Genomic DNA, 25107 nt, shown 5'->3' with positions numbered 1-25107 from the left:
TTATTCCCTTGGCGGGAGGCACGCCAGCATCTCTACAAATTCGTCGAGATCTTTGAATATTAACAATTATTTCAAAATATGTAGTATAAATTAAAAGAAAAAAAATTTATAAAAATACTTTTATTAGCATTTTGTAATTCTAATAACACAGAAGGTGAATGTGCCTGAGGCGGACGAGGAAATATAATATATACAATATAAACTTCTATATATTGTATGCAAATGCAATCACTCCTAATCACGCCATGGGCATGCGGTGTGGAGTGTGGACTAACACTTACAAGGACTCAAGGTCCAAGGACCTGCTAACCTTTACGTTACAAAAGTATTCAGTATCATTTTCTCGGAGTGACGTCATCGGCCTTTAATGGCGAATCTGTAATAAAAGTGAAGTGTGAGCCCATTTGTTTTGAGACCCTGCGAAATCAATAAAATTTGGTGGGCTGAGAGACGTGCGCAGATTACAAGGTGTAGGTGAGAAGAGAATCTCCGAGACGCGCAACCGTCGCCTCCTCCGGCGGAATCCTCCAATTTCAGGTCAATCAATCTGGAAATTGCTGTTGATGGCGGCGTCAGCAGCGGCGAGGGCAATCCTAGTCTCATATTTTTCGCTTAAGCCGTCGTTCCTGCAGCCACAGACCCCGCTCCTCCACCGGCCCTTGCTTCCTCCAGCACCGAAGAAAAGCTCCGCCATCTGCTGCTTGATTTCCGGCTTCGAAGGCGGCGGAAGCTCCGACGAGTTCGTCTCGACCAGAAAATTCGGGCACGAATTCGCCGTCATAGCTAATATGCTGAGGAGAATCGAGCCACTCGACAATTCGGTAATTTCGAAGGGGGTTTCAGATTCCGCGAAGGATTCCATGAAGCAGACGATTTCAACTATGCTTGGACTGCTGCCGTCTGATCAGTTCTCCGTCACTGTTAGGGTTTCGAAGGACCCCCTGGATCGATTGATTGTGTCCTCCATCGTCACCGGGTAATTAATTAAAAGCTCATAGAATTCCTCCCTTTCAATTAACATAATTGTTTGTGGAAATTTTGATAACGATCAATCTTGTTAACACTTACTTGAGCAGTAGTGATGATAATAGCGGATAAACAACTTGTATAAATAACTATTTATTGAACACGAAAAGAACACATACCATCAGTTAGATGCAAATATCAGTGTCTTTACTACAGAAATGTTCAATTTGCTGCAGAAGAATGAAAATTACTGAACTCAGAATTCCTTGATTTGTTGTTTCTAGGTATACATTGTGGAATGCGGAGTACAGGATTTCATTGAAGAGGAATTTCGATATATCATCGGATACTTTAAAAAGGGATAATTTCGAGGCTAAAAATGGAGCCGGGAGAGCGAGGTGGGAACCGAGCGGTGATGGAGGAGATGAAGAGGGCAATTGTGGTGGACTCAACAAGTCTGCAGAAGCATTAGATAGAAGTAGCCTTCAAAGCTTAGGGGATTTGTCTCCGGAAGCAATAAGATATATTCAGCAACTAGAATCGGAGTTATCGGCTGCTGAGCAGGTGAGTGGTTTTAATTTCTTTCTGGATGTGTTTGGATATCATATTATTATGTTTAAATCAAATAGCATGTGTAGTTTGTCTAGTGTAATTCGAATCCGTAGAAAGTGCATTAAGCATTGTTTTTGGTGATAAAATGATTAACTGTAAGAACTTGTAGCAACTATGGTTGTTACTTTTGTTCCCTATGAGAATCCAGGAATATGTTAAAACTCGATATTCCCTTTGAAATACTTGTATTTTGGTTCCTACTTTCTATGTATTATTAGTATTACAAATGTAATTGTATTATGTTGGTTGCTTTTAGGAGTTCTATGCCCAGAAAAATGAAAATCTGCAAATGGAGCATATAAAAAAGAGCGACAACAATCTGCTCGAGTATTTGAGGTCCTTGGAATCGGACATGGTAATATATAATATATATAAATATATATGTATGTATATCTGCTTGGATCCTGGAATCTTGAACTTCTTCTCCCTGACTACTGTTAATGGACATTTTACCTCTCAGGTAACTGAACTATCACGACCATCGTCACATGAGGTGGAGGAAGTTATTCATGAGCTTGCTCAAACCATATTGAGAAGAATATGCAGAGATGTGGCTGACTCAGGTTACGAGGGCGATCTAGGGGCTGGCAGTGTACAAAACAATGAGGAACCAGACAGCGAAATTTATGATGTTTTTCACGCCAAACGGGACTATTTGGCAAAGCTGCTTTTCTGGTCAGTAGTATGTTACTGCCAAACATCTTGTTTTCCATAGCAAAATGCATTAGGGTTTGGGATGATGATGGAGATGGTGTTTTTCTTTCTTTGGCAGGTGCATGTTACTGGGCCATCATTTGAGAGGTTTGGAGAACAGATTACAATTAAGTTGTGTTGTTGGTCTGTTATAAGTTATTGAGAAGATGTATTGTAAAGGTGTATTGAGATGCATACTTTTCTACCATTTTCCACAGTTTAATTACATGCCCCCAAGTAATTCTAATAAATGTGTATTTACGCATCCTAATAAATATTAAAATTGTTCAAGGGTGAAACACACCTGCCTGTTATTGAAGATCATATTCTGACACAACTCAAGCTTTAGCATAAGGTTCACTTCTTGAAGATGATCATTGGACCAAGAAGCCTATATTTTTTATGGGACTGACCTCAAATCATCATCTACAGACTACTACACAATTATTCAAGATCATATTCTACCTTAACACAACCTTTAGCATACAGTTCACTTTTTGAAGATGATCATTATTCATTAGATCAGGAAGCCCATATTTTGATGGGACTGACCTTTTATTAAAGATCATATTCTAGGCGCACGTGTCGATGAGCTTCTATTTACACAATTGCTCACTTATCAAAGACAAATAAAATCCAAGTCAAATCATTTTTCGATCTCCGCAGGAATCCTACCGGGATGGCATCAGAGGTTCTTCTGTAAGTTTTTTTTGACACAATTTCTAATTCAACTCACTTTACAAAGGTTGTGCCTTCCGGCAGATTCCCAATCTGAAATGGCTGAAGCAGCCCTCGGAGAATAAACCATAATAAAAAATTACCTTTGTACATAAAAGACAAGGGAAAAAGGAGGGAGGGAAGGAAAAGAAGAGGGAGACAGAAAGAAGATTTTGCAAGTAAATTTTGAAAAACCACCTCACCTCCAATGACGGACAAAGTAAAGACATCTAAATTAAAGTTCCACTTTTTGAAGATGATCATTAGATCAAGCAGGCAGCCGATATTTCGATGGAATTAACCTAAAAGCATCATCTACAACACAATTATGTCTCATCCTAAAATGGAGCAAGTACTATGGGATAACATACCTTCAGCAGACAGCATCTAAGCACACACTGCAATCAACCGCAATGCCTGCAAGAACTAAGTTCATATTTCATCCAGAATGGAGCAAAACACTATGGAACAACATACCAGCAGCAGATAACATGCAAATAAAAACTATAACCGACCACGACTCTATACATATTAGGAAAGCGAAGTTCAGAAGTTGGATGTCAAAGAGTAACAGCAGATAATACTACTACTTCCTACCTCTGAGTCTTTTTTGGTCTTTCTTGATCATAAAATGACAACGAAGGTAATAGCAACAACACCAAGGAAATCTAGAAACACAGGTAAGGGCGGTGCTTTTCGCCCGCTACAGCGAATACAACCAAATAAAGCACACAATTGATTCTCTACAGATTAGGGGACAAACCCTTACAATATGTACAGAACAATGGTGCATCATCTCCCATTCATCTCGCAGCTGCTCCCTTGCTGTGGTTATTGTATTCTTCGACAAGTAATAAATAATTTTGTTCAGCACGCCATTAATGCACGAGGTTCCATCAGTGAAACCTGCCAGGTTCAAGAATCAATAATCACTCTTTGTTTAAATAGCACCATAGAAAAATTGTTGGGGGAGAGGATGGAACCAACCTCATGCTGTTGCAGTAGAGAGATTGCTACATCAGGAAAGATGACACAAACTGGTGAAAGTTTTGCACCTTAACCTGGTTTCTGCGCAAGGATTCTTCGGGTGGTTGCTTCTTTTCATGCCCCAGACGATAAAAGTAGTCCTCGGTGTCGAGGACATACGAGATCTGAATAACAAATTTGATTAGAAGAGTATTCAAAGTATAAAAGAATTATTTAGCACAGACAAGATCATAACCCAACTTCAGAAATTATCATATATACCTTAGATGTGGCGGCCGCCATCTTACACTCCAATCCGTTCACAGCAATCACGTTTTCCATAGCCACAGCAAGAGCAGTGCATTCATCAAAATTTTTATACTTGTCCAAGTTCCTGTTTGTATTTCATTGAAGGCAGATTTCAAATATTGAACATTCAGAAGCATTGCGCTCAAAGAAAAAACATGATACAAGCATATGCATAATTCCAATTTAGAGTGTAGTAGTGCTGTTGAACTTTACCTTTTAAGGACAACAGGGGATGACTCCTTCCTCACATGGGAAACTGAAAGATACTCACTGTGCAGATAAGAAGCAAAGTTGGGATCCACAGAAACAGCAACAACTTCAGATTTCTCCTTTCCATCATCCATCAATTGGATAGATAAGTTAGTCGGATTGGAGGTCTGTACAGGCATGAAACAAAATTAGCATCCAAAATGACTACCAAAAACAACAATAATAATAAGATAAAAAAAAATCATATGAAACCTACACATTCAATCCTGTATATGCTCTCATCATGCAAGAGGACATGGACGTTTTCATAATAAACTGAATCAACATACTTCTCGGGCTTCCTAGATTGCTCATACTCATACAACTGAATCAGCTTACAGTCCATCTCATCACTTGAAACAGCTTGGAGCTGGAAGAAGATACAGAGTATTCAGTTGATCAATAAACTAAAATGCAGAGCAGCAGAAAGCAAAATGAGTAACTGAAGTACCTGTCTGGACAACTTATATATCAATTTATCCAAAGTGAATAACACATATGACTGGTTACCAATCAGGGATCGGCAGTCATCTTCAAATTTAGTGTTGTCAGAAGATCCATAAAGTAAACTGAAAAGTGCACTCATGAACCTGCAATGAACACATGGATTAAAGTCAATTAGAAGTCAAAGTTATTAGATAGGTGCTTGAAGACTTAAATATGCTAGTTGCTACCTTGCAAAAGGATCAGAACTGGCATCCTTAGAGGTTCTCCATCTTGATTCACCGGACTGCAAATTCAGCTTGGCTGATAATATTCTCTCATACAGTACCTGGAAGGACAGAAATATATACATACACAATTTTGAAAATAACACATTACACATGTCAGCTCAAAATATGGAGATGTGAAACTACGGGGTATATAATAAGATTCTCTGAAAAAACTGGTGATGAAGACATAATTAAAGAAAAATCCACCATAAAATTTACCTGATGCAGCCTAAAAAGGACATAAAATGCTTCATTTCCATAGAACACGCGCCGGCCTTTTTTCTCCTCGCCTCCTGTCTGGGAAACCACATGCTTGGACAGAGGTTTGCAGGTGAGTGAAAATCGCTCAGATGGAGGCACTGATGCACCATCACGGTCATTGTAGTGAGCTTCACTTGTATGCTCAGCTTCACCTTCACTCTCAGCTTTTCCATCAATATCGTCGTTCTCTCCATCCTCCTCTTCTTCATGCTCTTCCCGCGAACACTCATCAGCAGCAGATTCACTGCCAGAAACATCTTCTCCAACCTCAGAAATATTTTCACTATCCTCGTCATCAGCATCCACATCATTGTCTCCTCTGCCATCAGCACATATCTCTTCATTGCTCCGCATTTGGCTTGGCATCCCTTCATTGCCACGAGTTTTCCCAGGTAAGGCTTGCAGATTACTGTCTTGATAGGTGCCAAAACTATCTTCAAAATCACCATTAGGAGACAGCTCACCCTCTTCTTTCTCATTTTTACTAGGATCGACCATCTCTTCATTGTATTCAGAATGTTTGGATCCTTCTACAAATTCTCCATTTGCTAACTGATTCAATCCTGGTGTATCCCCAACCTGTGGCACATAAGAATAAATTGTACTCAATGAGCAGTAACAAATCACGAAAAAGTAGTGTCTGACCGGACAACAGGGACCAGCAACTAAACTAAGATTTAAGTAGCAAATCTTTCAAACTAAAATTCAGAAATCAAAAACAAGCACAGGAACTAATACCTCTGAAGAGAGCATGTCTTCCGCATTGGGCTTGGTTTCATTTCCTTCCTCAGTGGCACCATTGCTTACTCGAGAGGAGTTTGCACCACGGCCTGGAATATGAACACTTCTAATTATCTTACAGCATTTCAACAAAGCCAAAACCAACAAAAACATCAAGAAATAGAAGTTAATCTGTGGAACGTTATAGCCACTCAGCTGGGAAATATGGTAAAATTTCAAAACTCTTACAGGTGAACCATCAAAATTTCTCCTACATCCATACCATGGTTTGCATCAGGTCCTGAAGTGATAATTGTGTCTGGATTGCTTAATCTTTCACCAGAAGCAGCAGGTTGCCCTTCTTTGACAATACTATCTGCGTTCAAACCAATCTTGTTGGCAGTTGCTTGTGGAGGTGATGTATTGGTGTCACCATTGCAGTTAGACTTCGCTTGTTTCAAGATTGAAGTACTAGGATCAACAACGGGGTTGCTTTCAATATCCATCGCGCTTGAGGAGTTTTTCACAGTTCGGCCTTTAGAGGCACCAGCATCCTCATTAGTCTCTGAACCATGTGGTCGTGCATGCACTCCAAGCATCGGCTCAAGAAATGTTGTCCATAACCTCAGGGCTTTGTTCAATTGATCTTTGGAAGTGATAACTTCTTCACAGGAGTATTTGATAATTTTGAAGACATCTTCATGAACATCAGGATCAGCATATTCAAACTCCATATTGGGAATTATAGAATGTCGGCTTCCAGCAGCAATACTGAGAAGTATGTCATCCTCCTTCTGCCTTTTCTCTTTGATATCTCTGATTTCAGCCACTAAAGCTGCAAGTAAGGAAGAACATGAGAACTCAAACACTACAGGAAAGTAGAAATTGATACACTTCACATCTATTCTCAACACTGATTACGACACAATAACCAATAACATACTGACATCCTTCATAAATTAGAATGGCATATGTTTGGAAACGGACACCCCCCAAACACCCCCCAAACACACAAAAAATAAAATTAAAAAAAAAAACATTGATGCCAGGCAGTAGAAGAGAAATCAGATGGCAATAGACAGTATGTCACCAAAAAAGACTCGCCTGACAATTCCAAAGAAACAGTAACAGGAAAGAGAGTTGTTAAGTATGAATGGAATATATATATATATATGAGCTGTTGATAATTATATCAATGCAAAATGATGAAATGTCATATATCCAGGCATACCAAAGGTAAATTTCCTCCAAGAGATAATAAACAAGTGCAAAACTATAGGTTACTTGAAAATCTTAAAAGCCACATTGTCAGAGACATACATACAAGCATGCACAATCATACAAAACATACTTACCTTTGGTACTCCAGTTCTTGGCATCTTGTTGCTTGAAATAGAAGCTACGATGGTCAAGGGACTTGTAATGATTTTTCGCATATATGTCCGCCCAAACTTTGTTAAAATCTGTACGGCACTTAGTCCATTCCTCTTGTTTCTGCTTCAGGCGAGTTAAGATAACTGGCAAAGACAGGGAAGGATTCTTTCGCAGGATGTCCATCACATCAAGACCATGGTCACCATACAGACGCTCAATGCATCTTAAATTGAGGGCTGCACAAAATTAAAAGTAAATAAATAAATAAAGCACAATCATTAGTAGGACATTTTCTGGGAAAAAGGAATAGTGAAGAGAATTCGAGACAATTATTCACAAAAACATCTATCATTACAAACCTGTGAAATGGTCTTCAATTCTTAGAGGACCATCTGCCATAATTGAATTACTATTGATGCTGTTTATGAGTTCTTCTGCTCGCTTGGCGGTTGAACTGACAGATTCCAACAGCATGTCTAGCTCAAATCTTAATCCAAAAGGAAGAAATATCAGTAAAAGCTCATACACATCCACTAGGAAAATTGTTGAGTTCATATGCAGAATAATCTGTAACAAAGCATCTATTAACAACTTCCGAGAATTATCTTTCTTAATGAGTAAACTAGTTCCAAAATTAGAAGAGCTATAAATAGGTAATATTCTATACCTATCATCTTCGCATCTAAACAGGCTTTCTTCATACTGATTTCTCCTCATGTGTTTAAAAGAGTAATCTTCACTGCCGGATGTGACAGACACCCAATGATCATTGAGAACTTGGGCGCCGAGATCAGACCTCTGGCTAGCAGTAAATATTGGGTACTGCAAACAAATTCCAATTTCAGATTGATAAAAAACAGATACCTTTTAACCATTGCTTTTCAATTAATGCATGAGGAGTTCTTACATCATCGGGAAGAAGCCGATAACTAGGTGTACAGCGCTGGCAGTTTGAAAGGTCAAGTTCCTGAATGGATTTTCCCCAGTATTTCAAATTGTATCTATCCTTTTCCTTCGCTCCTTCCACTTCGCGCTTTGGTTCTTTTTCTTTGTCATCTATCCTCAGAGCCTTTGAGGAATTTCCTTCATTCCATAATGACGATTCTGATATTAATGGAATATATTCGAGAGATCAGATATCAAAGGACAAGAAGGAGCTTCATTAAGGTACCAACAATCACAGTTTAATTAATATTAACAAGTGGCGAGAATATTACATACTTTTGCCCATTACACCAGCTAGGAATCCATCTGAAAGGTAGCCAATAAGTTAAAAAGGGGAACAAGTTGATCACGATAATAATAACTGACATGAAAATCAATTAATACCTATTCGCTCACAATGTTCCAGAAATTCATTGAAGCCCTCCATGAGATCAGGATACTTCCCAAGTAAATCAGCAACCTAATAATACACAGCGTATGCAGGACAGCAGCAGAAAATAGAACAAACTATTAATGGATGTCGAAACAATACCAGAAGGAACTAGTGAATAGATTCATAAAGATAAATCTATGTTGCACTTGATTACAATTTTGGATAAGACAATTAATTCCTACTGATACAATGCAAAAGGACCATACCAGACTCTGCAATTCCTTTCTTGTTATGATCTCAGTGCTGTATATGTGAAGACATTTTAAAAACGCCTGGTAATCATCAGCACTTCGTAACCTCTCCTTAACTTTTTCACAGAAAGCAAACTCCTGGCTGTAGACACCTGGGAAAGATCAAACAATTTATTCACATTAAAAGGCATAATTCAAGAATAGAAAGCAACAAGAAAGGTAGCAATTCAGGGAAAAATAACGATTTGTCTCAACATAGAGCATAAGTGTAGGCAGTATGGAGATTGATAACATCAAACTAAAAGCTCTCCTACATAATAACTGAAAAAACCGGGCAGCTCATAACTCACTTCTCAATGCATCTTTATCTTCATAGCCAGCCGTATTTGAATTTCCTCCAAAGTCTTCTGTCTTTCGAGAAGCCTTCCTTCTTTCAGAAGGCCGTGCACTAGTGTCACCATTGTTTTCAAGTTCAGTATCTCTATCATCCAGATCACGGTTTCTTCTATCTCGGTTTTCCTTTTCAGTATGCTTCTTCTGTTCCTTGTGTATCTTCATAATTGTTTTGTCATCATCCATATCCGGCCTTTCAACACTAAGATCCCGTTCTGCAGTAGGATCAAAAGCCCTGTCTCGCCGCAGTCGGTGCTGAAAAATTGTAGGATATATATCATTTACGCGAAACCATAAAAAAACAGGGCACTGACCACATTAGGCAAATAAATTCAGATAAAGAACCTTATCCACATGAGATGGTCGAACTGTGGGCAAGCCAGAGTTCCTTTCATCAAAGCGATGAGTAGGATGACGACCAGTAAAGGTATGAGGAGCTGAAGGAGTGGCTGATGTATCCGGTAAAAACCTTCTGAACTCATCAAGAAGATCTTGATGGTCCTCAAAAAGTGCCGCAACCTATAAACATTAATATTAAAAGATGTTTTGAATGAACAAGCTGGTGCTAACTCATGCAGGATGGATACATACCTCTTGGTAAACCTCTTGTATACCCTTGTGTTCCTTCCTGTACATATTCAATATGTCTAGGAATGATTTGTACACATGGTCATCATTTTCAAAACGAGTCTGTAGATAAAGGAGCAAGGTAAGAACATTTATGGAAACACAAGTTCATAACCATTTACTTCCAAATAAGTACTGAAACTACCTTAATTTTATTAACAAAACTGATAGCCTCATCAAATTCCACAGTCCTTTTCGGTGGAGCTTCTTCTTCCTCAGTGAGAGTAATTTCATAACCCTTGGGCAAGAATGTATTGAAGCCAAGGATTAGATTCGGGTGTCCCTTAAACAGTTCCTTCACCCGCGCTATGACTCCAGCAGTATCAATTCTGAAAAGAACAAATTAAGAACAATCAATCATTATTCCCATACATTTTCCACACTGATTGGCTACATGCCACTGAAAGAGGAAATTTACCTCTGGGCCTTGAAATCTTTCATGACATCTAAGAACCTGTCATATTTTTCTCGTTGATCCTGAAACATGTCCTTCACTTGTTTCAAATAACTCAGCGCATCATTAGTGGTGAGCTTCTGTCCCCCAGCTGTAGCAACACCTGCTCCGCCACCACCTCCTCCAGCGCCACCAGCACCATTGCTGCCACCCCCCCCTCCACTCCCACCAACTCCTCCAGCCCCCGCTCCTCCACCTCCACTGCCCCCACCAACAGGCGCCTGCTGAGGAGGCCCATAACTGCATCGAATGAATATAAGCATTAAGTAAAGCTTGAAGCAACGATATAACACTTCAATTAGGTATTGATGTTAGCTGGCGACGAAACAACAATGATGCACGATGCAAGGCCCCTAAAGGGTTCTAGGTAGTTCTCGATTCTCATTTCAAGTTTTCAAAACAGATTCATTTCATAATGCTACTCAGTAACTCAGATACAAACAATTAGTGCAGAGGTTTGTTACAAGCAATGAATTCCACAACAAACGCCTGTGCCAAAAGATGCCTTCCTATGAATGCAGCCAAAAATAAAACTGACACGCTTAGTTGGACACACTTCCCAACCCATCCCACCCAACCCCTCTTTAATCACGCCAGAGAAAAAAAAGGCAGAAACAAATGGAAAAAGAAACAAAAAAAAAAAGAAGAAGAAAAATAGATAGACGCGACCCAAATGAATTCACCAAAACAAACAAAATAAGAAAAAGCACATCACAAAAGGCCCAATTTTTTCCCCGTAGCCCTAGGCACCGAAAGAGATTAACCTAATTTTGGTTGCCTCCACTTTGCAACGGCGGCAAGGGATGCAAACCGACCCGACAAAAATCTCGATGCATGAAGTAAAAATGGTGTCAAAACGTTTTCCAATCAACAAGATTCAAATCAAATCAAGTTAATCAAGTTATAGCAAAGAACAGAAAACCACATCAGATGCTAAACCACAACTTGGCGAACAACCAAAACAACACAACACCAAACGACAGGATAAAACCACTGGACATCAAATGAATTGCAGATGCGTGTAAACTGAGAAAGAGGTTTACGATTCCCCGCGAGAAGAAGATGAGGAGCCAAATGGCCGTTTGAATTGAGGGTTCATAAAAACTTCATCTCGTAATCGCTTCATCCTCCTGCATAAGAAAAACAAACACCTTCAACGTCAACACAAAAAATCCATCGGTGAAGCAACCAACCGCCCCCAACAAAAACACCATCATCATTCTGCATAATCTAAATTGAACAAAAAACCGACCAACCTGTCAAGTCTCCTCCCTCCAGGAAAAGGGAAAAGATGGAAAACAGATCTAATCAAACACTACAACAACCAGATCAAACTATCCTGAGCAATTCTGATGAAATCTTCTCCTTCTCCGTCCGCCCAAACTCTCCCTCTCGGTAAAATACAACACGAATGAAGCCCCCAGAGGGACCAAACGGAGAGGTAAAAGTGAGGAGAGAAAAACAAAATACACACAACAATGAGAAAAAGAAAAAATGATTTACTGAAGTTTTCCTCTGTCTTTGATGGAAATCTTTGCTCTCTTATTACGTGACTCTCCGCTTTTATACTCATCCAGATTTCGAACACTGCTGCTATATCTTCTCATCTGGGCTTCTAGAAGAGTTTGGGCTCCCTCCATTTCTGCAACCCTAATTTTATTCAGAAGCCCAAAATCCCCTTTCCAAACCCTAATTTCAAATGTTTCGAAATGAACTAAGCTCAACAAATGTTACATTGAAGAAGAAAATTACTAAAAGAATGAAGTATGGAATGGTTTTTTTATATTTCTCGTAGGAGTATGAAATTTGTAGTTAGGGTTTTTTTTACAGAGGTTTATACGTAGACGACGACGAGGTAGAAGAAATTAACTATAAATAACGTAAATTTGAAATGTACACGTGGACGAATTTTTTTGTTCACTTTTTTAGTTGCACAACGGTTTTTAGCATTTAGATTTTGTGGAGAGTCGAGACAAGGGGTAATAAAGTTTGTTCTTGTCGTTTCGGAATGATTTATGTAAATAAAGTAAATTTTATGACACGTGCATGGATCGAATTTTTTTTAGTTTTTCTATTGATTGTCAAAATATATACAACACGCGGGCATTCGTACTTTTTTTTTGTACGTACAATGTCTTATGATCAATAAATAAATTCTTATGTAGTTTTTCTAAATAATGATGTTGTAATTACTTAAATAAATAAAAAGAACCTAATTTCTCTACTCAATACATGTACAATATTTATCTTCCATGCTCATATATAATTATTGTATGATGGTGTGCATCAACTTTCATAAAATCCATTTAAATCCATTTTTATCATGACAATATTTCATAAAAATCTTTTTGGACATCTGAATAAATTGGACAAAGTTGGATTGCAATTAGAATTTGGACAATTCTATCAAGATTTTTTTTTTTTTTTTCTTCTTAATTTCAATAATTTAAATTTGCATTGTGTTTTAGGATCAACCCTTTTTAATAAAATAAATAAATAAATATTTAGAGAATTACAAATTAAGATATTTATAAATTTTGAAATTTAAAATTCTAGTTAGTTAGAATGGTAAAAGTTTTAACAATGGTTGACATTAATTATCCCTTTCCTTTCATATAATTAAATTACCAAATATTATTATTAAGATGCATCTCAATAATTAAACTTACCAAATATTGTTTAAATGGATGAATATGTATGTATTTATTTAGTCAACTTACTCTTTGTGCTACTCTTCTTTCCTTTTATTTTTCTGCTTAATAATTCTTATCACTTTTTATTTTTAGTTTAAAATCTAAACAGGGAAGTAGATATTATTTAATTCTTATTTATTTATTTATTATAAAGTAAGTTAATTTCAAAATAAAATGGGCTATGATCCTGTGAAGAAAAAGGGTAAATAAAGCCCATATATAACTAAAAGTCCAAAATACTCTTTGGGCCCATAATAAGACACTAAGGCCCAAGGCAATGCATCAAATAAAATTTTGTGGGTAAAATCTATTTTCTGTACTCAACAACTGACCCAAATATTTTAATGTGTGTTCATTTATATTTTAAATTTTTCTATATTTTTATGATAAAATATTATACTTCCTCCGTCTCATAATAAGGTATCCATTTATATTTTACATCATTGTACTTAACATTAAAAATATCTTTATATTTATATAATTTTTTATACAAATGTCATTATATTAGTATTATAAGACACTAATATAAATATTTTTGCAATTTTCCCTTGATTTGTAATACGTTTTGATATAATAATTAATATTCAAATATCAACACGCAAAAAGTAAATGGATACTTAGTTGTAGGATGAATGGAGTATTAAAATTTTAATTTTTATTTAAAAATATCATATTTAATTTCAAAAGATATCAAAACATATTTTTAGTATGGCCTTGATGAAAATAAATAATTAAATGTTATTTTTATTATATTAGCTTATCCATCAAAACTGATATCATATTTTATATATATATAAAACTCAATCTTCCGATCAAAAAAAAAAATTCAATAATTACTTAAACTTTTACCAATAAAGTTTCATTTATTTGTGTAATAAACCTCAGATAGTATTTTCTATACTAAATATATTTTAATCAAAAAAATAAAATTTCTACCAACCCCTTATAATGCAAGAAATACAAAAACAATATTAAAATAAAATTTTCATAATCTTCATGTTCAAAGTTTTTGAGTAAGAAGGAATATTTTATAAAAAAAATATTGATAATACTTAATATTTATATATATATATACATATAGAAAACAAATATATCGATAATACTTATATATATAGAGGAAAAAAAAATATTGTAATAGTTGTACATAGTTCAAAACTATTATAATTAAAATGAAGTTCTTTAGATATGCATTTACATCGAATAAAATAAACCCTAGGGGTGTGTTTAGTTTAGGTTTAATATTAAAATTTTAATTTAAATAATTTTATAATCAATCAAACAATTAATATAAGTGTTATGATGATTTTTTTAAAAAAAAAAAATTTATTGAAACTTAAAAAATTAATTTTTAAAAAGTTATATATCTTAGTGTTTTAAAACAATTTTATAATATTTTATTCCATATTTATCTGTATACATTCTCATTCTCACATATATATATATCCATCTATATTTTTTATTATTAATTTTATATATTTTATTTTAGTAAGTTTTATATATTTAAATAAAATAAATTTACTATTATTTATATATATAAATTATTCTTTACACAGGTGGCATGGAAATAAAGATTTAAATTTGTTAAATAAAATCAAAATAAACTTATGTAATATTTATTTATATATATCTTATCACATCAACTTTTACAAAAAAAAAAAAAATATATCAATTTTGTAATTAAGATTTTTTCGTTCTTAAATTCACTTTTTTCGTTACTAATGATATTGGAGACAGAATTAAAGATGGAATTACGTTAGCTAAGTGAACTTTAGGAATATAATTCCGTTACAAATATACTATTTTTTTACAGTGTTTGTATTAAAATGAATAGTATAGAAAAAATAATAATTAATTAAAAATTAACATAATAAACACGCACATATGAAATATTTATTCTTTTATATTTTACATTATTTTTTAATGAAAAAATTATTCATTTTTAAATAAAAATATATTGTTCTTATCGAAATAGCAAAAAATAAATATTTTAATAATTCTCAATAATTAATAACAATTTGATTTTATTTTTTTAAAAAATCAAAATATTAAAAAGAATATAAACTAAATAATTTTAAATTAAAAATGAAACGGGGGCAAAACTCAACAAAAGAAACACACCCTTAGTTTATTGAGACAAAAGTAAATATTTTAAAAATATATTAATGAGTTAATGATATAATTTTTATTTTTATTTTTTGATAAATAGCATATGTAAATGTTGGTGGCATATATTTAGATAAATAGAATGTTGAATGATATAAAGTAAAAAATATGTAAAAGGTATTTGTTATAAATAAAAAAGTATATAGTTTTGTTGATAAATAAAAAAGAAAAACAGACATTAATTTTGTATATTATTATTTTTATCATACTAATAATATATTTTTTATAAATCTATAATTAAAAAAATATCATTACCTATATTATAATAATCACAAGCATTTAAATAAAAATATATATGCATATTAGAGCACATACAATGGTCCCATTGAATAAAATGTCTCTACCGACAATCAATGTATCAATGACATAGTATTTCTAATTCAAACTAAGAAAAAAAAAAGTTAAATAAAATAATATCCAACTTTTTTTTAAAAAAAATCAAAAATTTAAATCATAAATTTAACATAATATATATATATATTTAAAATTCATTCATCAATTCACTCTATCTATCCTATTTTAAAATTATTTGTTATTACCTGAATATATTATTTGGATCCGATTTAAAAATAAAAATAATAATTTTTTAAGTTATATTATTAATTATTATAATTCTTTTAATGTTATTTTTAATTAATATATGTTAATTTATTCCGAATATATTTTCAATTATTAAAATTTATATAAATTAATATTTAAAAGTTAAAAATATTATTAGATATTAAAAATATATAGAAATATGTTTAGATATTATTTATATTTTGTATATATATTACTCCATCCATCTCAAAATTATAATTTGGGTTGTGTTTGACACTAGATTTAAGAAATATTGATATTATATCGATAATGGGTAAAAAATACGGGTAAAAGATTTTTTTGTCCTTGTGAGTATATTAGTATAAAAAGTAGTGACAATTATGTAATAATAATGAAAAAAAAATAATAGTAGTTTTATAGTGATATGATTATTTATGAAAATAAGACTATTGTTTTGAAACGGATAAAAATGATAAATATATTGTATTAGGATAGAGGGAATATTACATAATAAAATATATATAAATGAATAAATTATTGTGTATTTATAAAATAGTAAATGTAATGGGTTGAAGGTAATTTATTATAAATAAATAAAATAATTTGAATATCGAAGTGAATATAAAATGGACGAAAGAGATAAAAAAAATATATATATATATAAATAATGACTATAAAAGATGCTATAATCGATTTTGAATTTTTACATCGCCACAATGGCTTTCCTCTTTCATTTTCTGATCCACACAAAATTAACAATCACACAGTAGTCCTCTTCTTTCTTCCAAATTGGATGCCCAGAACTTGTTTCTACTTGTTTCAAGATCGACAACGACGGAGGGATTGCCGTGGTCGGCGGCAGCGACGACTTCTTCCCCAGGCAGCAGAGGCCGCGACCAGCGACTTCCTCCGACGAACAACGATGGACAGTGACGCCTTAGGCGTTCTTCTCTTAGAGACATTTATAAACTTGTTGGTTACGTGCTCAAGAAATTATCTTTCGTGTCCGAGGGACTTTTCCATACTAAGAGCAACTGTAGTGATCCATTTGAGAAAAAGCTTCGTAAGCTTACGTGTCAATATAAAATATTTATTGTGAATTTATTCTCGAATCTTTTCGGCTCAGCCTCATAGTGCGCCTATGATAACTACGCCGCAAGGTAGAGGTCGGCTCGACACTCTAAACCTCGACACCACCGGAATCGGTACTCGGAAAGACTTCTCACTCACCGGAATCACTCGCCGAAACCCAATCGGAGAAACTCACCGGCTTCTCTCCCTCTCCCTCACTCTCTCCCTCTTTCTCTTGAATGGTTCCCGACGCACTAACCATTCCCAAAAATCCCCCATCTAATATAACCTAAAAAAATAATTTTCTCTAACTAAAAAATCACACACGATTATAAACAATCTAACAATATTTATCGAAGGACTTGTCGAGGCCTCGAACGGCCAAAATTTCCAACAATATTTTATTTTTTATGGATAGAAAAGAAAAATATACATTCCATCAAACATTATTTTCGTACCAAACTCAAATCAATTTTTTTTCAAACTCATCAAAAGAAACACGCCCTAAAGAAAAAACATTTCACCTTCGGGAGAAAGAAGAAACGAAGCTATGGAAATGGGTGGAGAAGATAAAGAGAAAGTAATTATAGTAACGGTGTATTTTCAAGGATATCGAATGTTTCAACCTGAAGATAAAAGCTATTGGGCGATAAAAAATTTTCGAAAGAAAATGAAAAAGCATCCAGACAAAAGATGAAGCAGTCTAAATTTGAGTCATTATTTCTACTCTAATTATTAGTTCATTATTGACATGTTACACAAAGATAATTATAAGTAACGGCATATTATATTAAATATTGGAGTAATACTTATTTTTATTATAAAGATATCATTGGTTTGAACTTTAAATTAATATCTTTACTAATTAATTTATATATTTTTTAATAAAAATATATTCTAACAATCCAGTCAAATTGGTTTGAATTATTTTCTACAAATGATATTCTATCACACATTTTAAAATATATTGATTTAGATAACTAATTAGTTTAATTTAATTAATATAATTGTTAAAATGCAAAAGTTCTATATTAAAAAATCAAAAGAAAAATATACTGTTGATAAATCTAATATATATGCTACTCCAAAATTTTTACTATTCAAATTTAAAATTTTTATTATTCAAATTTTAATTTAAAATTCAAATATCCAAACAAACACACCCATATATATTTTTAAAACTATTCAAATAAGTAAAATAGATACATTTGTCACATTGTTAATAAAATTTTCAAATTAAAATTAAGATTATAAACCTATTAAAATTGAAAAAAAAAATTTTGTTAATAATAGCTTTTCAATTTAGAGCATCCATAACGGAAAAAAGTTTGACAGCATGACCTCTAAATACTACTCTATCTGTATCGTATATTTTGTCTGATTTACCGTAGACACGAGAAAATTTAGGAGAAATATAATTAGTAAAATAATTAAAAATGTATTAGTAAAAATAATTATAAGTATAATTAAATTTTAAAAAATTATAAATTAATTTTTTTAAGATAAAATTAAAATATATAATTTTTTTTATAAAAAATAAAAAAAATAATAATAAATATGTGAAGTGAGATGAATGAAGTATATATTTTATAAGAGGTTGAAAATCTCAATGCTCTGGAAGATCGCCTTGTGGAGTCGAGGTCTTCTCGAGGCTACTTTGAAGGTGATTTTTTCTCTCTCTTTTGCTCATTTCTCTCTCCCTTCAAGTTGAATCAATATCACTTATTTCTGTCATGAATGAGAGCTCTCTTGTACATGAAATCTTTGTGCGCAATAGATTGTGTGTTGCTCTCCTACCTTAGAATCTTGGTTTCTCTAAAGCAATAAAAAATATCTCTTATTTAAAAATATAGATTTGAGTGATTTTCATCTCAATTTTTTGATTTGTGCAATTTCAATTTGAGCGATTTTGATTTCGAGTTTGATGATTTGAATTTGTTCGATTACTTTGGAGAGGAGGAGTTTGAGGTTGTTGAATATTGTCTCACATTGCTAAATGTGTGGAATCTATAGTGTCTGTATTGGATTTGGATTTTGATGAATTTTGTATGGGTTTTCGAGATTCGGGCATCCAACCTAAAATCGATCGTTGATAGGTGGAATGGTCTTTACCTTAGGGAGATCCCACACATTTAGCAATGTGAAACAATATTCAACAGATGTTCCTACGACGTTCATTGTTTATTTTATATCCACTTTGGGGGTTTTTGATGAAGTTTTTATATAGTATTTCATATCCATACATCCGCGGTTGCTGCTTGCACATAACTATTTAGGTAGTATGATGCTTGATTGTTCTTTGGCGTTCATGTTTTTGTGCAAATTACAATAAGAGTTTTGAAACAAGAACACTTACCAAACTGAAAAACCAGCTAACCAAATGAGTTTGTGGAGAACAAAAAAAAAAAAAAATTGTTTTGAGAAGGGCTTCAATTTCAAATTGGTTTTGACATGTGTGTTGAATATCTCATATTAGATATTAGATATTAGATATGATTTGGGATTCTCCTGCCTTATAAGGGGTGAACAGCTACTCCACATATAATCAATTGGTTTTAAGTTGAAATCCGAATCCCCACCATAACATGGTATCAGAGCCTTGGTATTCATATTGGGTATTGATCTTGTATCGATTCGGATCCCCGTCTTAACAATGTGATCCAAATACAACTTTTTATGCAAAACAGAGACCTTTCTTATTGCTCTTACGTATGTTTTACAAAAATATAAGTATAAAAACAGTACACAAGTCTTTTTTAAAAGAAAGAACAGCCCTTAGAGCTGCAAGAAAACACATTACAACACAAGATATAATCAACACAACTACGTACTTTGATTCATCGTAGGAGATGTCTGAAGGCTAACGAGTGAATAATAAGCTCCATCACGTCCTTTACTCAGCAATGAACTATGGCTTCCCATTTCAACAACTCTACCTTTCTCCAAAACCGCGATACTATCGGTATTTTGCACGGTGCTCAGCCGGTGAGCCACCACGATGCTCGTCCTCCCGACCATCATTGTCTCCAGAGCACTCTGCACGACTTTCTCCGACTTCGTGTCCAATGCGCTCGTCGCCTCGTCAAGCAATAAGATCGCCGGATCCTTAAGCATGGCGCGCGCGATCGCGATTCGTTGCTTCTGCCCACCGGACAGCTGCAGGCCTCTGCTGCCACAGAAAGTGTCGTATCCGTCTTTCAATCCGGAGATAAATTCGTGCGCATTTGCCGCCTTCGACGCTTTGACGATCTCCGCTTCGTCGATGTTGTCTGACGATGACGATCCGTAGCTGATGTTTTGCCTTATGGTGCCCGCGAATAGCGTTGGCTCTTGGCTGACTAATGCAATGTGTTGTCTCAGTGTTCTTAGATGGTACGACTTGATGCATCGCCCATCGATCCGAACGGCGCCTTTTAGAGGATCGTAGAATCTCTGGATTAGGCTGATTATCGTCGACTTCCCCGATCCACTCTGTCCCACGAGGGCGATCGATTTCCCTGCCGGGATGTCGATTGAGAAGCTTTTGAAGATCATTGTGTTTGGCCTCGCCGGATAGGCGAATTCGACGTCTTGCAGCTCAACATGGCCGGTGAGTTTCTCCGGTTTGTATCCGTCGCGATCGTTAGAATCGATCAAGGTGTAGCGGTCGAGCACGGCGAAAACAGACCTGACTGCGTCGGCTCCTTTGGCGAGATCGTTCGTCATCGTTCCAGCGTCGGCTATGACGCGACCTGTGCTTACCAAGACCATAAAAGTTTGGAACAGCGACTTCGCGCCGATGAAGCCTTCTGCCATGAGTTTGCCGCCGAACCAAAAATCGAGGGCCCAAGTGCAGGTCATGAGACTTTGGGAGGTTCCGAGGCCGATCCCGGCAAGCCACGACAGGCGAATGCTTTCGGTTAGAGGTCCTTCTTGGGCTTTTTCGAGCATTTTGAGAATCCGGGTTTGCGAAGAGAAAGCTGTGATGGTTCGAAGATTGGAGACGGCTTCTGCGGCGAGGTTACTGCTTTCGTTTTGGGCTTTGATGGACTTCTGTGATGTGTTCTTGAGCAGTACACGTTTAGAATAGTAGCAGATTATGATTAGAGGCTGCACTGCTATCATCACCAATGCTAGCCTCCATGCGATGACGAGCCCCGTCGTGCAGGCGATGATTACGGCCGAGAATGTCTGTATGAACAGCGCCATCCGATCGCCTACCAAAGATCTCACCTGTATCGAATATTACAACATGATTAAACTCGAATAGGATACACTCTTTCATGTTCTTATGTAGTACGTACCACATTGGCGTCTTTGGCGAGTCGAGAGCATACAGCGCCGGTAGCATTTTCATCCTTGTCAAACCATCCGATTTCAAAAGTGAGGATCTTTGACAGCATTCTTTCTCTGATCCGTTTTGTCAAGTTCTCGCCCATTGAAGCAAAGGTGTAGTGCTGACAGATGTTGATCACGAGCGAAAAGACTGCGAGCCCGACGAAGCACAGTGCGTACATCTCCGTCTTCTCCTTGATCGCTGCGTGATCGCGCAGGAAATAGACCGATATCATCGAACCCATCGAGAATGCATACAGAGGCTGGATAGCACCAAACAGTATTGCACTTATGCACCCTAGCGTTGCTTGCTTCCATTCCGGCATATTCATAGCCAGCAATCTTGTGAACGAAGGCGCTGGCAATGCTCGATCATTGGGCGTGCTTCCTATTTCTAATCCCGGTTCAGCCAAGTTCGTTGAGCTTGATGAACTGGCTGTCAACACCCTTCTACTGCTAGCGCTATGTATGTCGCTTTTTGAAATGCATGAAGGGCTAGTGGTGTTGGTATCCATGTACTCTTTAGTATCCTCAATGTGTTGGATTTGAACGAAGGAAGCGAACAGGCCTTGGTTGTTTTTCATAAGCTCATCGTGCGAACCCGACTCCTGGACATGACCATTATGGACCACGGCGATCAGGTCTGCATTGCAGATGGTGGAGAGACGGTGAGCTACGACAACAGTGGTGCGTCCCACTGCTGCCTTGTCGAGAGCTTCTTGGACCACTCGCTCGGATTCTGAGTCTAGTGCACTCGTGGCTTCGTCGAGTAGGAGAATTTTAGGTGCCTTGATAATAGCTCTAGCAATTGCTATTCTCTGCTTCTGTCCTCCAGATATCTGCACTCCTCTCTCCCCAACCTGAACACAATCCATCTAGAATGTCAAAACATTTGAGAATATTACAAATTGGTATATGCAGATAAGATGGGATCATAAGCAGTTTTCGATGCTAGATGGTTGTCATTTTTCCACTTGCAAAATATCCTATCTTGATCATATCAATATCCAATAATAATAGGTGTAACCAGATGCTCCCAAACACTAAAAACTTCCCACTAGATAAGCCCATCATGTTTGAGTTATAATATTCCTCAAGAATTGTAAAGGCAAGCAAAATTAGTACCTGAGTGTCATAGCATTGAGGCAGCTGAGTGATGAAGTTATGGGCATTAGCAGCTTTAGCAGCCTCTATAACCTCCTCCATGGATGCATCTTCTTTGCCGAATAATATGTTCTCTTTAATGGTGGTAGCGAAGAGGACCGGCTCCTGACTAACTAGTCCCATTTGTGACCTTAGCCACTTTAGCTGCAACTTGTCGATTGCAACACCATCAAGAAGAATTTTACCACCAAGTGGATCATAAAATCTTTGCAATAATGCAATCACAGTGGATTTTCCTGACCCACTTCCTCCAACTAATGCAAGAGTTTTTCCTGCTGGGATCTTCAGGTTGAAATCTTCGAATATTATGCTTTCACGCCTCGAAGGGTAAGCGAATTTGACATGCTTGAATTCAACTTCCCCGTACACAGTTTGCAGGAGCTCTCCTTCCATACTTTCAGAGTCGATTTTGGGGACTCTTTCTGTGATCTCCTTTATGCGCTCTGCAGCTGCACTTGCTTCAGCAAAGTGCTTCAGGTGGGACAAACAGACACCTAATGATCTGCAATATAAGCAATTGGAAAGGAAGCAAAAAGATGAATAAAAACAAACAAGAACAAGGCATTGATTAACAAGAAATTATGAAAAGAAATCCTTACAATCCACCAAGGGCAATTGCAGCTCCAACAGCAAAGACAGTGCCTCCTTGAGCTCCATGGTACATGATCATCCTACTACCATAATAAGACAAGAAAGCCCAAATTGCAAAGACTACGCTATTGCTGCCAATGGCTAAACCTTTGGCTAACCCTTGCCTCAATCCCAAGTCCACAGTCCCCTGAAGTGCAGCAGAGTATGAGGCAATAGTCTTGCTCTCCCCTGCAAATGAATAAACTGTACGAATTGAAGAAAGGGCCTGTTCCACAATTGCACCGGCTTTATTATACTCATCCCTGATTTTCCTTGCTATATTCATCAGAGTTCTCCCATACATCAAGCCTGGTATCACTAAAAATACTGTGAATGGAAATCCCACAATTGCTAATCTCCACAACAATATGAATGCCACCAAATAGGACCCAAAGAATGCCGACAGGTTCATCACAAAAACCGGTACCTGTTTGTAAAATCAGTACTGTTACATACAGCAACAATAGGCACCAAATTTATTTCATCGGGTAGGATTTAGACTAGTAAATCATAACAACCTTTTCACTTATAGCATCTTGAATTTGTACACTGTCGTTGGAGACACTTTCAATGATCTCATTTGTGCTTGTTACGTGTAAATCAAAGTAGCCAATATCTTGCCTCATTACAGCTTTCAAGTATGTTGTTCTTAATCTTGAAGCTTGTCTCTGTGCTGTTCTTGTCCAACAGTATCCCTCTGAAAGAAACGCAGGCACGGTTAGATCTTGAGAAATTTCTCAAACTACACTGCAAATGAAAACTTTCTGTACAATTACTGAAAACGCCTACCAAGGAAGCAGCCAATCCATTGCACACAAGCTATGTAGCAAAGAGCCAATGCATTCTAGGCATAAACAAGAGACAAAAATCTTACAATCAGCCATTTTTGCTGCTTCGAAATATCGATTCATACAATTGCCACAGCATAAACTAATAATAAATGGACAGACAATCGTAGCTTCGACGAACTAGTTAGAAATATAAAATTGTAAATCCTCATATACCAAAAATAGCAAATCTACTTCAGTGCAATGTTAGTTAGTCATAAATGCTACGTCGAAATCAAACTCGCGAAAATCAACTCCACAATCACGCCAAAAAAAAAACCCCTAAATATACCTTATTGACGTTGCGAATGAAAGTTTCAGCAACCGAAAGCTGAGAGTTTCCGAAACTGTTCATGAGCTTTCCAGTAACTAAAAGCATGGCAGGCATGGAAACTCCGTCAACAAATGCACCAAATAATCCAAGGCTCATCAACACCATATCCGAAGCATCGGCATGCAAAAAAATCGACGCGAATGAGATGTTACTGCTCGTTTTCTTCTTCTTTCTACCTAATTTCTCCACATCCGCATCGGCAACACCCATATTTCACCCTCCGACAACAAAATCGCAAAGCAGGGCACCACTGCTGGAGCTTTCTGTCGTTTCGCACTCCACTTTTAGAAAGATAGACAGATATGCTGCTGCCTGCAGGGGATGGAAATATGGATTTGAGCGTATCCGTATATATAGAGAAATCCCAGCCAGCCGAAAAGCTAGCTAGCTAGCGCTCTGCGGTGGCCATTGAAAGCGAAATGCTAGCAAGCACACTATATAAAAATACTTTTTTTAAAAAAATAGAAAACAAAAAAACAGACACACACAAACATTTTTAAGATATAAAAGTAACATTTTCTAATTCACACACTATCCATTTCCAGCGGTTCCCAAATTTGACATTTTGTCAAATTTTCTTGGAACTTGATTGCCTTTCACTGAAATTCATGGATTAATTGATGGTGTAGGTGTACACAGTACAATATATATAATTCGATGGTGAATTATTTAATGGTGTATCGTGTGTATATATGTATATGTGTATATATATATATATATATTTAATAGCGTATAGTATATCAGTATA

General features: G+C 35.9%; 3 protein-coding genes across 5 annotated transcripts; 1 reads left to right on the top strand and 2 right to left on the bottom strand.

The window, feature by feature from the left end:
* Positions 1-432: 432 nt before the first annotated feature.
* Positions 433-2590, top strand: LOC127258564 (uncharacterized). Its single transcript, XM_051285442.1, has 5 exons — positions 433-976; positions 1251-1530; positions 1835-1933; positions 2039-2253; positions 2351-2590. Exons 1-5 carry the CDS (start codon positions 564-566, stop codon positions 2424-2426), a joined length of 1083 nt encoding a protein of 360 aa, XP_051141399.1. The 5' UTR covers positions 433-563; the 3' UTR covers positions 2427-2590.
* An 896-nt stretch (positions 2591-3486) lies between these two features.
* On the bottom strand, positions 3487-12165 carry LOC127258563 (paired amphipathic helix protein Sin3-like 2). Of its 2 annotated transcripts, none has more exons than XM_051285439.1 (24): positions 11880-12165; positions 11667-11753; positions 10588-10863; positions 10315-10498; positions 10134-10232; positions 9888-10061; positions 9500-9797; positions 9165-9301; positions 8910-8985; positions 8802-8831; positions 8488-8684; positions 8248-8402; positions 7940-8067; positions 7562-7816; positions 6490-7041; positions 6225-6316; positions 5445-6065; positions 5187-5284; positions 4964-5102; positions 4730-4882; positions 4477-4640; positions 4237-4348; positions 3976-4139; positions 3487-3894 (listed from the first exon to the last, which is right to left on the bottom strand). In XM_051285439.1, the coding sequence occupies exons 2-23, from the start codon at positions 11747-11749 to the stop codon at positions 4002-4004; spliced, it is 4161 nt and encodes a 1386-aa protein (XP_051141396.1). In that variant the 5' UTR covers positions 11750-11753; positions 11880-12165; the 3' UTR covers positions 3487-3894; positions 3976-4001. The 2 variants fall into 2 exon arrangements, with proteins under 2 accessions (XP_051141396.1, XP_051141397.1); XM_051285440.1 differs by having other exon boundaries at positions 8488-8663.
* A 7537-nt stretch (positions 12166-19702) lies between these two features.
* Positions 19703-24728, bottom strand: LOC127258215 (ABC transporter B family member 15-like). Of its 2 annotated transcripts, XM_051284979.1 has the most exons (7): positions 24318-24728; positions 23988-24042; positions 23717-23895; positions 23168-23625; positions 22530-23070; positions 21374-22264; positions 19703-21302 (listed from the first exon to the last, which is right to left on the bottom strand). In XM_051284979.1, the coding sequence occupies exons 1-7, from the start codon at positions 24567-24569 to the stop codon at positions 19914-19916; spliced, it is 3765 nt and encodes a 1254-aa protein (XP_051140936.1). In that variant the 5' UTR covers positions 24570-24728; the 3' UTR covers positions 19703-19913. The 2 variants fall into 2 exon arrangements, with proteins under 2 accessions (XP_051140936.1, XP_051140937.1); XM_051284980.1 differs by lacking the exon at positions 23988-24042 and having other exon boundaries at positions 19706-21302; positions 24318-24457.
* Between the last annotated feature and the right edge of the window lie 379 nt (positions 24729-25107).

The sequence above is a fragment of the Andrographis paniculata genome, unplaced genomic scaffold (genome assembly GCF_009805555.1).
Source record: "Andrographis paniculata isolate CXL003 unplaced genomic scaffold, ASM980555v1 Contig59END, whole genome shotgun sequence".
Lineage (NCBI taxonomy): Eukaryota > Viridiplantae > Streptophyta > Magnoliopsida > Lamiales > Acanthaceae > Andrographis > Andrographis paniculata.
This window is presented reverse-complemented; position numbering and strand designations above follow the sequence as displayed.